Consider the following 12,025-nt stretch of genomic DNA (forward strand, 5'->3'; position numbering starts at 1 on the left):
TCGTGGGCGCTGGAGAAGGGAGATCGCGTACGTGCCTTGCGTGACACAAGGCGCAGATTGCCATCTCTGTGTCCTCTCCTCATGGGTGCTGATGAACAAAATGTCCTTCTGTCCTTCAAAGAGGTCGTCTACACTTAAATCTGCACAGAAGCTGACCAGCTAGGGAAAGGGGGAATTCAGTAATTGCCTTTTTATATCTCATTATAGACCAAAGATGCTGGGGTTGCGCTGAGCCGTGCAGCCACCTTGGGCTAGAGGTTCATAGCTGTTGGGGTGGGTGCTCCAGGAGGGAAAGTGCAGAGCCCCAGTTACCACAAATATCAGTCCCCAAGCCCTCCTGGTGGTGTCCAGGGCTTGTTTGCAGAACTTTTGGCTTCTCCCAGCTCCTAGCCAAGGCTTGTTACAGGGAAAGAGCTTGGCCACTACTTCGCAAACTTCTCTCCGAGTCGGGCTGTTAGACCTGCACGGGAGGGAGCGAAAGCAAAAAGCCAGCTGAGAGGTTTTCTTTGCTTTTCCTCTGCCAAATCGTGCATTATCCACTGGGACGAGTGGTTTCAGGGACCTGGGAAGAAGCGGTCCCCAGGTTGCAGAGCTGGCCTCTCCCTCCCGCTGCAGCACGGAGACACGGGAGATGCCAGGAAGCCACGGGTGCCGGATTCAGCAGGCGCTGATGCTGTTTGGCACGGCTCCTGTTGCCTTCAGACATACGGGATTAGGTCCTCCCGCTCCGTGCTGAGGTCAGCTCTAGCGCAGGCATAAATTCAAACCCGTTTGAGTGTAGCAGGGGGAGGTTGATGGGATTTACACACCGCACTGCAGCCTCCCAGCCCGTAGACGTGCTTAGAGACATCACCGGTGTCTTCTTGGCCATGTTAGCTGTGGTTTTGCGTTGATTTGGGTGAGATGAGGAGTGGGATTCAGGTTCACCGGCATTTCAGTGTCAGCTTGCATCTCTGTCTTGTGCAATTGGCAGGTCTGCAATAACCTTTATCGTTGAGATTTTTTTCCTTTAATTAGCATCGGTTGCAATAATGAAAAGGCACATGCTGAAATTCTTATTATTTGGCCTCTCATGGAGGGAGAAGGCTGCCAGGTTTAACAGCGAGGGTATTGATGTGCTTTGGATGGGGTACAGAGAGGGTTTCCAACAGGGTTCTCACTTCGTTTTCTTTAATGTTGGTCTTTTGAGCGAGGCTGATTTAGGAAGAGAATGATGCAAATTCACCCAAACGAAGTATTGTGAATGGGTCAGCGTGTAGGTGCTAATTACTGCAAATAATAATTTAAATCCCTTCATCTGGAAACACCTTCAGTCGAGCTGCTGCGGCGGGAGCCAGGGCAGAGGTTCGCATCCACAGCACCACTGGAGGGAAGATTCGTGTGATAGGTGGTGGGGAGTTGGACCATCTCACAGACCAGTAAACCCAGTTGCAGGAAGGCTGCGAGCGGCAGCAACCTACCCTTGGTCGATACACTCACTGCAAATTCAGATTTGTGGTTGAAATCTCTTCATTTTTTGCTCTTCTGCTTTAACCTCACTGCAAACCACCCTGTGTGAGATGGGGTATGGTCTCTCCACCCCACTCATGCTTCTTACCAAGCCAGATAACCCGACTCACACGGGTGCTGGAAGTCATAGAGCCATCAGAAGTGTTGGTGTGGGCTCAAGATTAGTGAGCATAGAGCCACAACCTGTTAAGAGACAGGACATTTAGCTTCTGCTGAGCTTACCAAAAACAAGAGTGGAAGGTTACTTGAGTGCTGAGTCCTGAGTACCTTCACTTGAGAAAATGCAGGACATCAAGGAACTCTTTAATTCAGACTGGAATTTATCTGGAAGCTGAAGCCATATAAATTCAAGCTTAAACCTGATAAATTAAATTGGAAATGAAGGCAAACTGAAGTGCTTGGGAGACATTGGAACAAATAGCCAGTAGATGTAGGGTTGGGGTTTGTCTCTTGGTGGCCGTTCACTGGGAGATGACATTTTGGCCAAACAGAGGTTGTTGGGCTGCGTTCATATGCCGGGTCAGGTTTCTTGACCCCTTTTGCCCTGGTGAAGACACCCGTGCAGCTGTAATAGGTGTTAGATTCCAGGGCTGACTCTGGCAGTGACCTCGGTTACCGCACATTTGGGTGATTTTGATGGAAGCAGAGCATCTTGCATGCATGTGTGGAGGAGCTGGCAGATAGTGATGTGCTGCTGGGTCTTTGTGCAGCAGGAGGAGTCCGGGCACTGATTTTTCTGCCTCTGCCGAAAAAGGGGTGCCTCCACGTAGCTCAGCCCATCGCCCAGAGCCAGTGCTGCAGCCGTAATCCAGGAAACGGCAAACAATGGGAACCTCTTCTGGGAGCTGCCTCCTGCAAAACCTTCCTGCAAACCCAGAAATAGCCATCGCTTGCACCAGGGCCGCTGATTTCAGGCTCACTTGAAGCAGTTGCAAGCTGCCTAAGCATGGACTGGATTTCTGGTTTGCTGTTGGCCATCCAAGACATGAAAACCTTGGTGTCATCCATCCTTAGGAGGGCTTGGTTACTGTCCAGGAGCACCGAGTTTCTCTGTCCAATCCCTAATGCTGCAGCATGTCACTTGGCAAGATCAGGGATCCCAGCCTAAATTTTTGGTACAAACATTTTTTCTCCCGAAGTACATCTGAGAGTGTCGGTCCATTCAGCCCTGCTGTGAAGGTGCTCTGTTTGGTGGGTGCCCTTCAGATGTGCACATCTAACTCTTAGTCATTTCTTGCTTGGACAAATTATCTGAATGGGCTTTTGAGAACTTTTTATGGAAAAAGTTGTTAAACTGAAAACAAGGGCATAATAAAACAGTAATTTAAGAGCAATTTACTGACAACTGGAGCCCTTAAATGCACTGACTTACCATTGTGGAGCAATGATAACAAGCCTGCTATTTGAACGTACTCTCTGTCACCCGGAAAATCCTTGGGCAGCTTTTAAAACAATTCCAGTCTTTAATTGTTGTCCTTGTTACTCATGATAAGCTGTTGTCTAGCTCATAAATTACACATCATTCATCTCGCCTGCTTCGTCAAAAACCCCAGTCAACATATTTGTCTGCTTCACTTGTGAAATGTGCTAAGTTGTATATGACAACAGGAGGATAACCCAATTTCTGCCTTCAGAATGAAAAGGTTTATCTCGGTTGGGGTTGGTTGGCTTTGGGGGTCTTTTTAAGCACTTGAGAGGTATCCAGCATTGCCGTTGTTCCTTGGAGACATCTCACCTGATGAGACACATGTGTTCGTGTGCCTGTGCTGACAGCTCCTCTTGGCCATCCCTCTGGGCAGCGTCGGCGTTTTCAAGGTAGGGGCCAGAGGTCTGTTTGCAAAAATCAAAAATAGAAGAAAAAAACAGGCAGTTAGCTACCTCAGGGTTTCTAAATGCAGGCACCAGTGTGCCGCCTGCATTGGGTTTTGCAGGCACCCACTTTGTCCATCCAGGCTGGCTTTACCTTTGGAAAACTGCGACTGTTCCCAGTACATCATTAACAGCTTCAGGAGCTCCACGTGCCTCGCTAGTGGTTGAAATAACCCAGCTGTCTGTCAGGGGTTAGGTTCAAAGTAAAGGCAAGAAGGTCCTTCATGCGGTACGGTGTTACGGGTGGATCTGTTGCCACCAGACATGAAGGGTTTAACAGTTTGGAGGGATCCAGAAGCGATTGAGCAGATTTGTGACAAAGAAATCCGATGAGCACTTATTAAATTGACAAACATCACCTCTTTCTCAAGCCAGAAACCCCCAGGTTCTGGGGTAGTATTGGACCTATTCATAGCACAGCACAGGTTTCAGCCTTGGAAGCAGGACCCGGCTATATTTGGTGCTATATTTATCTGCAGGCGCTTGGCACATGCATCAGCTGTGCTGTATGGCAGCAAAATCGTATAGGTTAAGTAATCCTACGTTAGAAGGTAGTTTCACATCCCACCTTCATTCAGCCTCTCACCCAAGAAAAAGAGTCCCATAATAAAAATTGGAATTTTCTGCTTCGGGGATGCTGGCAGCTCCCATCCGTTCCCAGTACAGGGCTCACAGGGCTGGGATGGGAGCTGGCTCCTTAGGGTGCTCACGGTCAGTTGCTATTTTAGCTTATCGCCAAAATATGTCAGTGCAATGACAGCAACAGGCAGGACAGTGATTTGGGGGAGTTTCAAAGCAGCAAGGTGGAGTTTCTAATTTGGGGGCTTTCTATATGCTCAGATTTGCCTGCTGCACATATCAATAGTTTTGCCATCCCGTAGAGCAGCGAAAGCCTTGTGACCGAAACCATCAGGCATCCTTGAAGCAGCACCCGGGGGAACTAATGAGGCTGTAATGTCATTAGTGCCTGTGACCCCATACACCACCGCAGACAGTGTCCCGGGACCCTGCGACGTGGGAGCCCAAAACGGGGCCACATCCTAACCGCGGCTGACCGGGGGGGGGCTTGGTCCGGCAATGAAGGGTGAGACATCCCAAATGATGGGGAGCTGAAGCGGAGGCTCCTGCGTTCGGGGAGAGGGTGGAGAGGGGCTTTGGGGGGTCTCTGGCCCCTCTCCCCCTGCCCAGAGGCAGCTCCAGCTTTCCTTCTCCCACACCGCTCTCTCCAGATCCCTTTGTTTTCTGGCAGATAGGATTAAGCCTGACCTTCCGCCCTGCCTCGGAGAGAGCCAAACCTCTTTCGGATCTAATTATTTTCCATTTTTGTTTAATTGTGTACATCCTGCTGCTGGCTGAGAAGGAGAGAGGCTCCTGCCCGTGCCGGGGCAGGGAAGGACGCCCGGCCCCTCGCCAGCCACGGGCTTTTGGATCAACACTCCATCTTTTGGGCTTGTGATTTCAAACCCCCCCAAATCTCTTGGAGGTCTGAGGCAAGTTTCCCAAGAAGCGGCTCTGGCACCATCCTGTTTTTCCAGTGGTGACCTTCACACTCAGCCTGCCCCTGTGCGAGGAAGAGGAGTCTGGCCATGGCCATCTGCCTTCCCCATCCTCCTCCTCCTCCCCTGCACCCAGTTTGCACCAGGCTCTGCTTTTTCTGCATGTGTTTTGCTACCTAGTTCCTATGTACAAGTGGCACCAACTTCTTCTAGCGGTGCATTGCATGCCTTTTTTTAATTTTTGCTTTCTGAGTGTATCATCTGGGCTGCTGCAAAATCCCACAGCCTCTCCCCACAGGTGGTGCCGGGCTGGGATTTGGCTGAGCCGGCCTGAAAGCGCTGCCGAATCGTTCCAACGGCAATGATAAAATGTGGGGGTGATAAGGGAATGGATGACATCCCCCTGCAAGAGGAGGGGGAGAGAGAGGGGACAAAGAAATCAGATTAAGCACGACAGGAAGCTTTGCCTGTCCCAGTTACATCTGCATATGGAAAATACAGAGATGCTCTGGTGGACCTTGAGTCCCACTCAGCTCATGTATTTATTACAGCTTCACTTAGGTTGAGCGTTGCTTTTCCAAATCTCATTTTTTAGCACCAAAACAACCTCACAGCATCTCCGCGGGCACAGGAGCGCACCCGCAGTAGCAAAAACTCGCTTCTGCTGCAAACGAAGCGGTTCCTTCTCCACCCAAGCTGTGCCACGCCACGTCCCTTGCACCTCTCGGCACAAGATTGCTCGGGCATGCCGTCGGGAAGCGGCTCTGGAGGAGGGCTGGGTCTGCAGAGAAGTAAATACCGCTGCAGAAAGTTCCAGCGAGAGCCGTCGGCGTTTCCAGCAAGCCATCTAGTGGCTTCCTATTAAAACGGTTGCACGCCTTGAAACTGGGAAGGCGAAGCCGGAGGGATGAGCGCTGCTCACCGCTGTAGTTGTGTCGGGGAACTGATGTGCGGGGTTTGGTCCTAACTGGGGAAAGGATCTACTGTAATAGCCCTCTTTTGGGTGGTGGGAGGGTTGGGTTAGCTGCGTGGGTCTTCACAAGAGCAAATGTGATGGGTGATCCTACAGGTGGACATCCAGATCTTCATTTCACTGGTGTGGGTTCGGTTACCCTAGCTCAAAAACACATGAAGGGTATAGGGATAATCAATGATTTAGAGCAGCTCCAGTGTGGACAGGAGACAGCAGACAGGGAGGGAGAATGTAAAGTTTGGGGGGTTTTTTTAATAACATGAGAGCTCAGGGCATCTTATTTGGTGAAGTTTTGGGCAGTGGGTGTAAAGTCCTTTTTCAGCAGATGGTTCCGTTGTGGCACCCTTAGGCACAGCCTGCTACAGGGACTGGAAGTTTGAAGGCTTCATAGAGGGATTTGGTAAATGCTGGAGGAGAGACTGACCTGGGGCTGGGAAGCGTCAGTCAGGTGGTTTAGGTAGATCCTGAGCTATCCTTGGCTGGTGTTTATATAAGCTGTTCAGAAAAACTTCCAGTGATGGACATTTCACAACATCCATAGGCAATCTCTCCCTGCACATCACCTGTAGGAGGTAGTTTCTTCACAGCCAACCTCATTCACCTTTGCTGCAATTGAAACCTACAGTCCCCAGGAGACATGGAGAGCCGCTTGTCCTCACCGGTCTTCACCTCTCAGACAGATGACAGGCTGGCTGGTGCAGTTTTTTATGTGCAGCATGGCATTTTGACCGATGTTCAGCCTCTGATGCTTCCTGACCCCAGGCTCTTCCCCGCCTGGTACTGCACAGTGATTTGTTCCTACCTGCATGCAGATGTTTGCACCTACTTGATGCAGCTGTTTTTTCTCTGACTTTTCTCCAGGTCTCAACATTGTCTGACTTCTAATCCAGTTTTCTGGCGTGTTATCATTTCTCCTAGCATGATACCTGCACATTGAATACATTTATCACATCACCCATATCACTGATGACATACTGGGTCATGTCACGGCCAGGACAAGTCTCCTTGCTCAGCACATCCTCCCAGTCTGACGGTGAATCACCAGTAACATCTCTCTCCATATGGTTTTCTGATGAGTTGTGTGCCCACATTAGAGTAGTTTCGCCTGAGCGTGTTTCTGTGGTATGCTGCTGAGGAAGCCATGTGCGGCAGCACCTAATGAATATCAAGATATACGGCGCTGACTGCTTCTCCAGCTATTCACAGCCCAGTTACTCTGTCACAGAAGGAAATTAAATTATTCTTGACAAATTGGTGTCGGCAGTCACTTATCATCTTCTTATCTTCTAAGTGCTTACAAAGAGGTTGTTTCATTATTTGTTCCATCAGTTTTCTAGGAGTTCGAGTTAAGCGACCAGTTTGTAATTCCTTGGCTTTTCCTTTTGCATATTTTTAAAGCTAAACCCTATGTTTGCTTTTTTTCTGGTCTTCTAAAACCTCTCCTATCTGCCCTGAGCTAACAGAGGAACAATGAGTAGTTCTGCGGCTGCTTCAGCTGAGCCCTTCCCTCAATACCTTTGGGGCAGCTTATCACACCAGGCTGGCGGATGGACCAACACCCTGGTTTGGTTATTGCCCTCCTGCTGGGATGCTTCTTCCCTTCACCCTCTGTGGCTCTTGCCTGTGTTAGCTCATTTGAATCTTGACCTTTTCCATTTTCCAACCAGGGCTTTTAAAAGGTTAGGTTTACCCACCAAGTGTTTTTGTGTAATCTGCAACGATACAGAAAATTTGGGCCAAATCGTGACTTTGATTAACATTAGGACAACAGCAGTGGAGCTGTGTGGCTGTAAAGGTGGGTGTAATTTGGCTTTTTTAGTGATTTTCAGGAGCATCTGGTAACTCTCGGTGTCCAGTTTGGCACACCTTGCTGTGACCTTGCTTTTCAGAGAGCGGTGACCCCCCTGCCTGGGAGATGCTCACGCAGTAGCATCACTCATGCAGGCATCCCTTTGGCGTGTCGTATTTACCTTGCCAGGGTGAATTTATTTCTTTATTAGCTCTGTTTGCCGATTTCTCAATTCTCTTCTTTTTTTTTTTTTCTATTACTTCAACAGGAATCATTAACCAATGGCAACAGGAATCCAAGGATAAAGTGATTTCTCTATTGTTAACCCACCTGCCTTTACTGAAGCCCGGAAACATCGAGGCAAAAGTCGAATACATGAAACTCTTGCCTAAAATCCTGGCCCACTCGATCGAACACAACCAACACATTGAGGAGAGCAGGCAACTGCTGTCCTACGCCTTGATACACCCTGCCACCTCCTTGGAGGACAGGAGTGCCCTGGCCATGTGGCTCAACCACCTGGAGGACCGCACGTCGGGTGGCTTCGGCAGCCAGAACAGAGGTCGGTCGGATTCGGTGGACTACGGGCAGACGCATTACTATCACCAAAGACAAAACTCTGACGACAAACTCAACGGATGGCAAAACTCTCGAGACTCGGGCATAAGCGTCAGCGCTTCCAGCTGGCAGGACAAAAACCTGGCGTGCGAGAATGGCCATCTACCCCTCTACTCCTCCTCCTCCGTCCCCACAACCATCAACACCATCGGCACTAGCACAAGCACCAGTAAGTACCCACGGGAAGCTCTAGGGATGGCCACCCATGGCCGCTTTTCACAGCACAGTCCCCCCCATCCCGCTAGAAAATATTGCTTTGCCGTGGTTAGCAGAGGGGCTAGGTTCATCTGGGCCATAGAAAACTCCTTTTTTTTTTTTCTTTCCCCTACCTGCTTTTTTATTTCCTGCCTGCCTTTTTATATTTTTTTGTCTCTAGTCCTGTGGGATTTTAAAGACCTGGCAGCTGGAGAGGAGGGAAAAACAGCCAAGCTGTAAGAGCAAAAAATGTGCGCTATCAAAGGGAGCCCTTTTTATTTGATGTAGCTCCATGTAGATTTGCAGTTCATGTTTCAAGTGTTCCTAAAGCAGGCAGGGAGCTGATGCTTCATGTCCAAAAGTGAGCTGAGGAACTTGAGGCAAGTCCAAAAATGACCTGGGGACTTACTGGGAGGAAATGGGATTGGGGCCCTGAAGCGCAGGCATTGTTTTTGGAAGCAGGGCTCGGATCCGCGGTCTTCAGGGCATATCTGAAAATGTTCCCTTGTATCTGCAGCGCTTAGAGGTGTGGAGCTGATGGTGATCGGGGGGTTTAGATGCACAGTCCTCAGTGTTTTCCAGGAGAGTTGGGTAGCTCCTTCCCCACAGAGGCCCTGCCGGGCTTTGATGGGAGCGGTGGATGACGCAAAGCCCAACCCAAGGCTTGGACACTCCGGGATGCCGCGGAGCACCGTGGCTGGAGATTTATCACTGGTTTTGTGTGAAGATGTAGTGCAGCTGTAACTGTTCTTTTAAAGTGGCCGTTGATGCCTGTGAGCCATCCTTGGGCGAGGAGGAGCAAAGCATCTTCTCAGCGGGGTTCAAGAGCTCCTCTGCCCACCCGTTCCCTCTGTGGAGGGCTGTCGCGCCTGCCTTGCTGTCACCTTGGGTGACTGCCACCATCTCACCTGCAAGGCTGGACGTCCTCCTTCACTTTGGGGCGTTCAGGAGATGGTTGGCATCTCCCTATACACAAGGGATGCCGAGAGCACTTCGGGGAGGAGAGGCTTCTTGCAGCGAGGGCGCTGGCTTCTCTTATCAGCGTGCAGAAAGACACAATTAAATAGCTGAAAGCTTTAAAATGGTCACTTAAGGCTTCTGGGCTTTTCTCTCTCCTGTAATAAGTGCTTTTTTTAGGTGGTGTTTCAAATCGACAACGATATGAAACGCAGCTCTGGGTTTATTGCTGTAGCACCCTGCTCCCTGCCTCTCCGGCGTCCATCCTCGCAGGCAGCGCTGCCTGCCCTGCCACGTAGGGATTTAGCAGAAGGGTCTCGGCTTCTCCACCGACTCTGAACATCATGCCCGTCCTGTCCCCTGTCTGTGAAGCCCCAGCTGCTGCTGCCATGGGACTGTGTGACGTTCAGCTTCTCCGAGAGCCGGGTCCCTGCGCTGCGGAGGAGAGCTGTTTCAGGGTGACCAAGCTGCATGGGAAAGGCTTAACAAGGAGGCAGGGTGAGAAGAACGGTGAATGTATTTGCAATTTGCAGTTTGCAAGAGGTTAAACCTCTCCAGAGACTGTTTGGGGGGAGGGTTCTTCCTTGTGGTTTTTGCATGCCGGGCAGTTTGGAGGCTTTGTACACTGGGGAGGCAGTGGGAAGAGATGACTTTGGAAGGGATCTGGTTCCTTACATCGAGATCTGGAAGCAGGGAGGTCTGATGGGTGCAGCACGTCAATCATTGACAGTGGCTGGAGCTCCACAAGATGCGTTAGGTCTTGAAGGACGCTTTTCAAAAACCCGTTTGTGTTTCTTTGAGCCTTTTTGCACTCAGATTTATCTCTCAGCAGAAGTAGCGACCCACCTCTTGCCCAGCAGGGTCCCCAAGTATTAGCAGAAGGTGCCAAAACCCAGGCAACAGCTGAATTACTCAGCAGTGCCCGAGCTGCCACACTGCTGGGGTTTTTCCTGAATTCTCCAGGATTAGGTGTGCACAGCACTGGAACAGGAGCATTTGTGGATCTGTCAGCAGGGGCTGTACAGCCCTGTACTTTACCCTGGTCTTTTGCTGGAAGACCACGTCCCTCCTCCATCTCTGTCACTCTCTTTGCCACGGCATCCCCTGCCGTAAGTCCCGGCGCGGGAGCCCTTGCCCAGTCCGGTCCTTTGCGGCATCCTGCAGTATCTGCTTTTCGTGGCACTGGGGCAGCTCGCTCGCACCGTCTTGCTCTGAGCTGCAAGATTTATAGAGTCCATATTCAGGGAAGCTTTTCCCCAGGCATCACGCCATGGCCAATACGTATTTCTGAGGCTGAGTAGCTTTGCAGAGGCATCCGAACACATCTTCAGCCCAGTCTAGTCCTAAATATTAAGCTGTTGTAACTCCTGCTAACATATTTTGGTGGCAGCATGTTCAGACGACCTGAGCACCGAGCTGGAGACGACCCGACCACACTTCATGTGTTAGTTCATAAACTTCCTTAACGCAATATTTGCTCAGACACAAGCATAGTAAGTCTACAGACAGATGCTAAAAAATAAACACGGCTGTCAGCCTTTGTCCCAGCCCCTTGAGTCAATCAATATGTCTATTAATCTTTTATTCCAAAGCAAAGCCCTCAAACCGTTACTGTTTGGTTAGGGTTTAGTGTTATTATTTTTAAATTCTCCCTCTTACTTGGAGGTGTTTATCTGGGCAGGGGCTTAATCCAGCAACACCCTGCAGGGCACAGCCTTCCCCAGCCCGTCCCCGCAAAGGCACAGTCTGTTCCTCATGCCGAAATGGGGCAAAGTCTTTCCCGGAGGAGTAACGTGGTGATCTTGCCCGAGGTACTTTCTTCTGGTATTGTGGCATAATTAGGTGTAACGCTATTACGGCATAGGTTTTAAAGATGGGTGGCTGGAGCTCACATGACAATTCGCTTTGCGCTGTCCTTGTCTTTGACTCGACCTAGACCCAGGCTTTGAGACTTGGTTCAGGCTTGGTTCATCTCCAGCTCTCTCTTAACGGTGCTAGCTGGTGTTAGCCAAGGCTTGAGGAGATGTTGCTGGAGTCCTCCAGCCTTTGCAGGGCAAGTCTGGAGAGCTCTGAAGGAGTCGCTCTGGATTTACACCAGTGATGGTGATCCAGGAGCGGGACCAGCATTGTAAGTGATGGGTTTGGGTCTGGAGCAATCTGAGGGTACGGACTCACCCAAAACGATGGAAGTTCATGTGCTCCTTCCCGTCCGCTGCATCACCGTAACTGCTTTCTCAGCCCGTCCCGCAGACCTTGAGCTGCAACTTTAAACCAAGCTTTAGCGTGCTGGGAGTAAAGGTAGCCTTGGCGTGGGCTTGGGAGCACGGGTGGGCAGGAGGCCAGAGCGGTGGGACGTCCAGGCGCGGTGGGACGGGGTGAAGCCCAGAGCTCTGCGGCCGGGTCAGGCGGCGGTTGCAAAACGCCAGGATTGCACAACTCCTTTGCAGTGGAGACAGGACCTGGCAACTCTGGAAGGACAGAAAACAGCAGCTGGCTTTCAAAGCTGCAGACCAAGAGCTTCTTGCATGAGAGCTCCAGCTCCTTCCTTTCCCCTGTGTAATTGGTTCCACCTGAGTACGATCTGACTGCATGCCGGGTTTTGGTTGTCAAATGGAAGTA

At 50.5% G+C, this 12,025-nt stretch overlaps 1 protein-coding gene across 2 annotated transcripts in view; it reads left to right on the forward strand.

Annotated features, from left to right (window-relative positions):
• Positions 1–12,025, forward strand: part of SAMD4A (sterile alpha motif domain containing 4A) — a 102,328-nt gene that overhangs the window by 53,807 nt on the left and 36,496 nt on the right. For both annotated transcript variants that reach the window (XM_010579796.1, XM_010579797.1), the window contains exon 2: positions 7,905–8,423. In XM_010579796.1, coding sequence (XP_010578098.1) covers positions 7,905–8,423 — 519 coding nt within the window. The remainder of the gene's footprint in view (positions 1–7,904; positions 8,424–12,025) is intronic.

The sequence above is a fragment of the Haliaeetus leucocephalus genome, unplaced genomic scaffold, assembly GCF_000737465.1.
Source record: "Haliaeetus leucocephalus isolate CR32 unplaced genomic scaffold, Haliaeetus_leucocephalus-4.0 Scaffold678, whole genome shotgun sequence".
Taxonomy (NCBI): Eukaryota; Metazoa; Chordata; class Aves; order Accipitriformes; family Accipitridae; genus Haliaeetus; species Haliaeetus leucocephalus.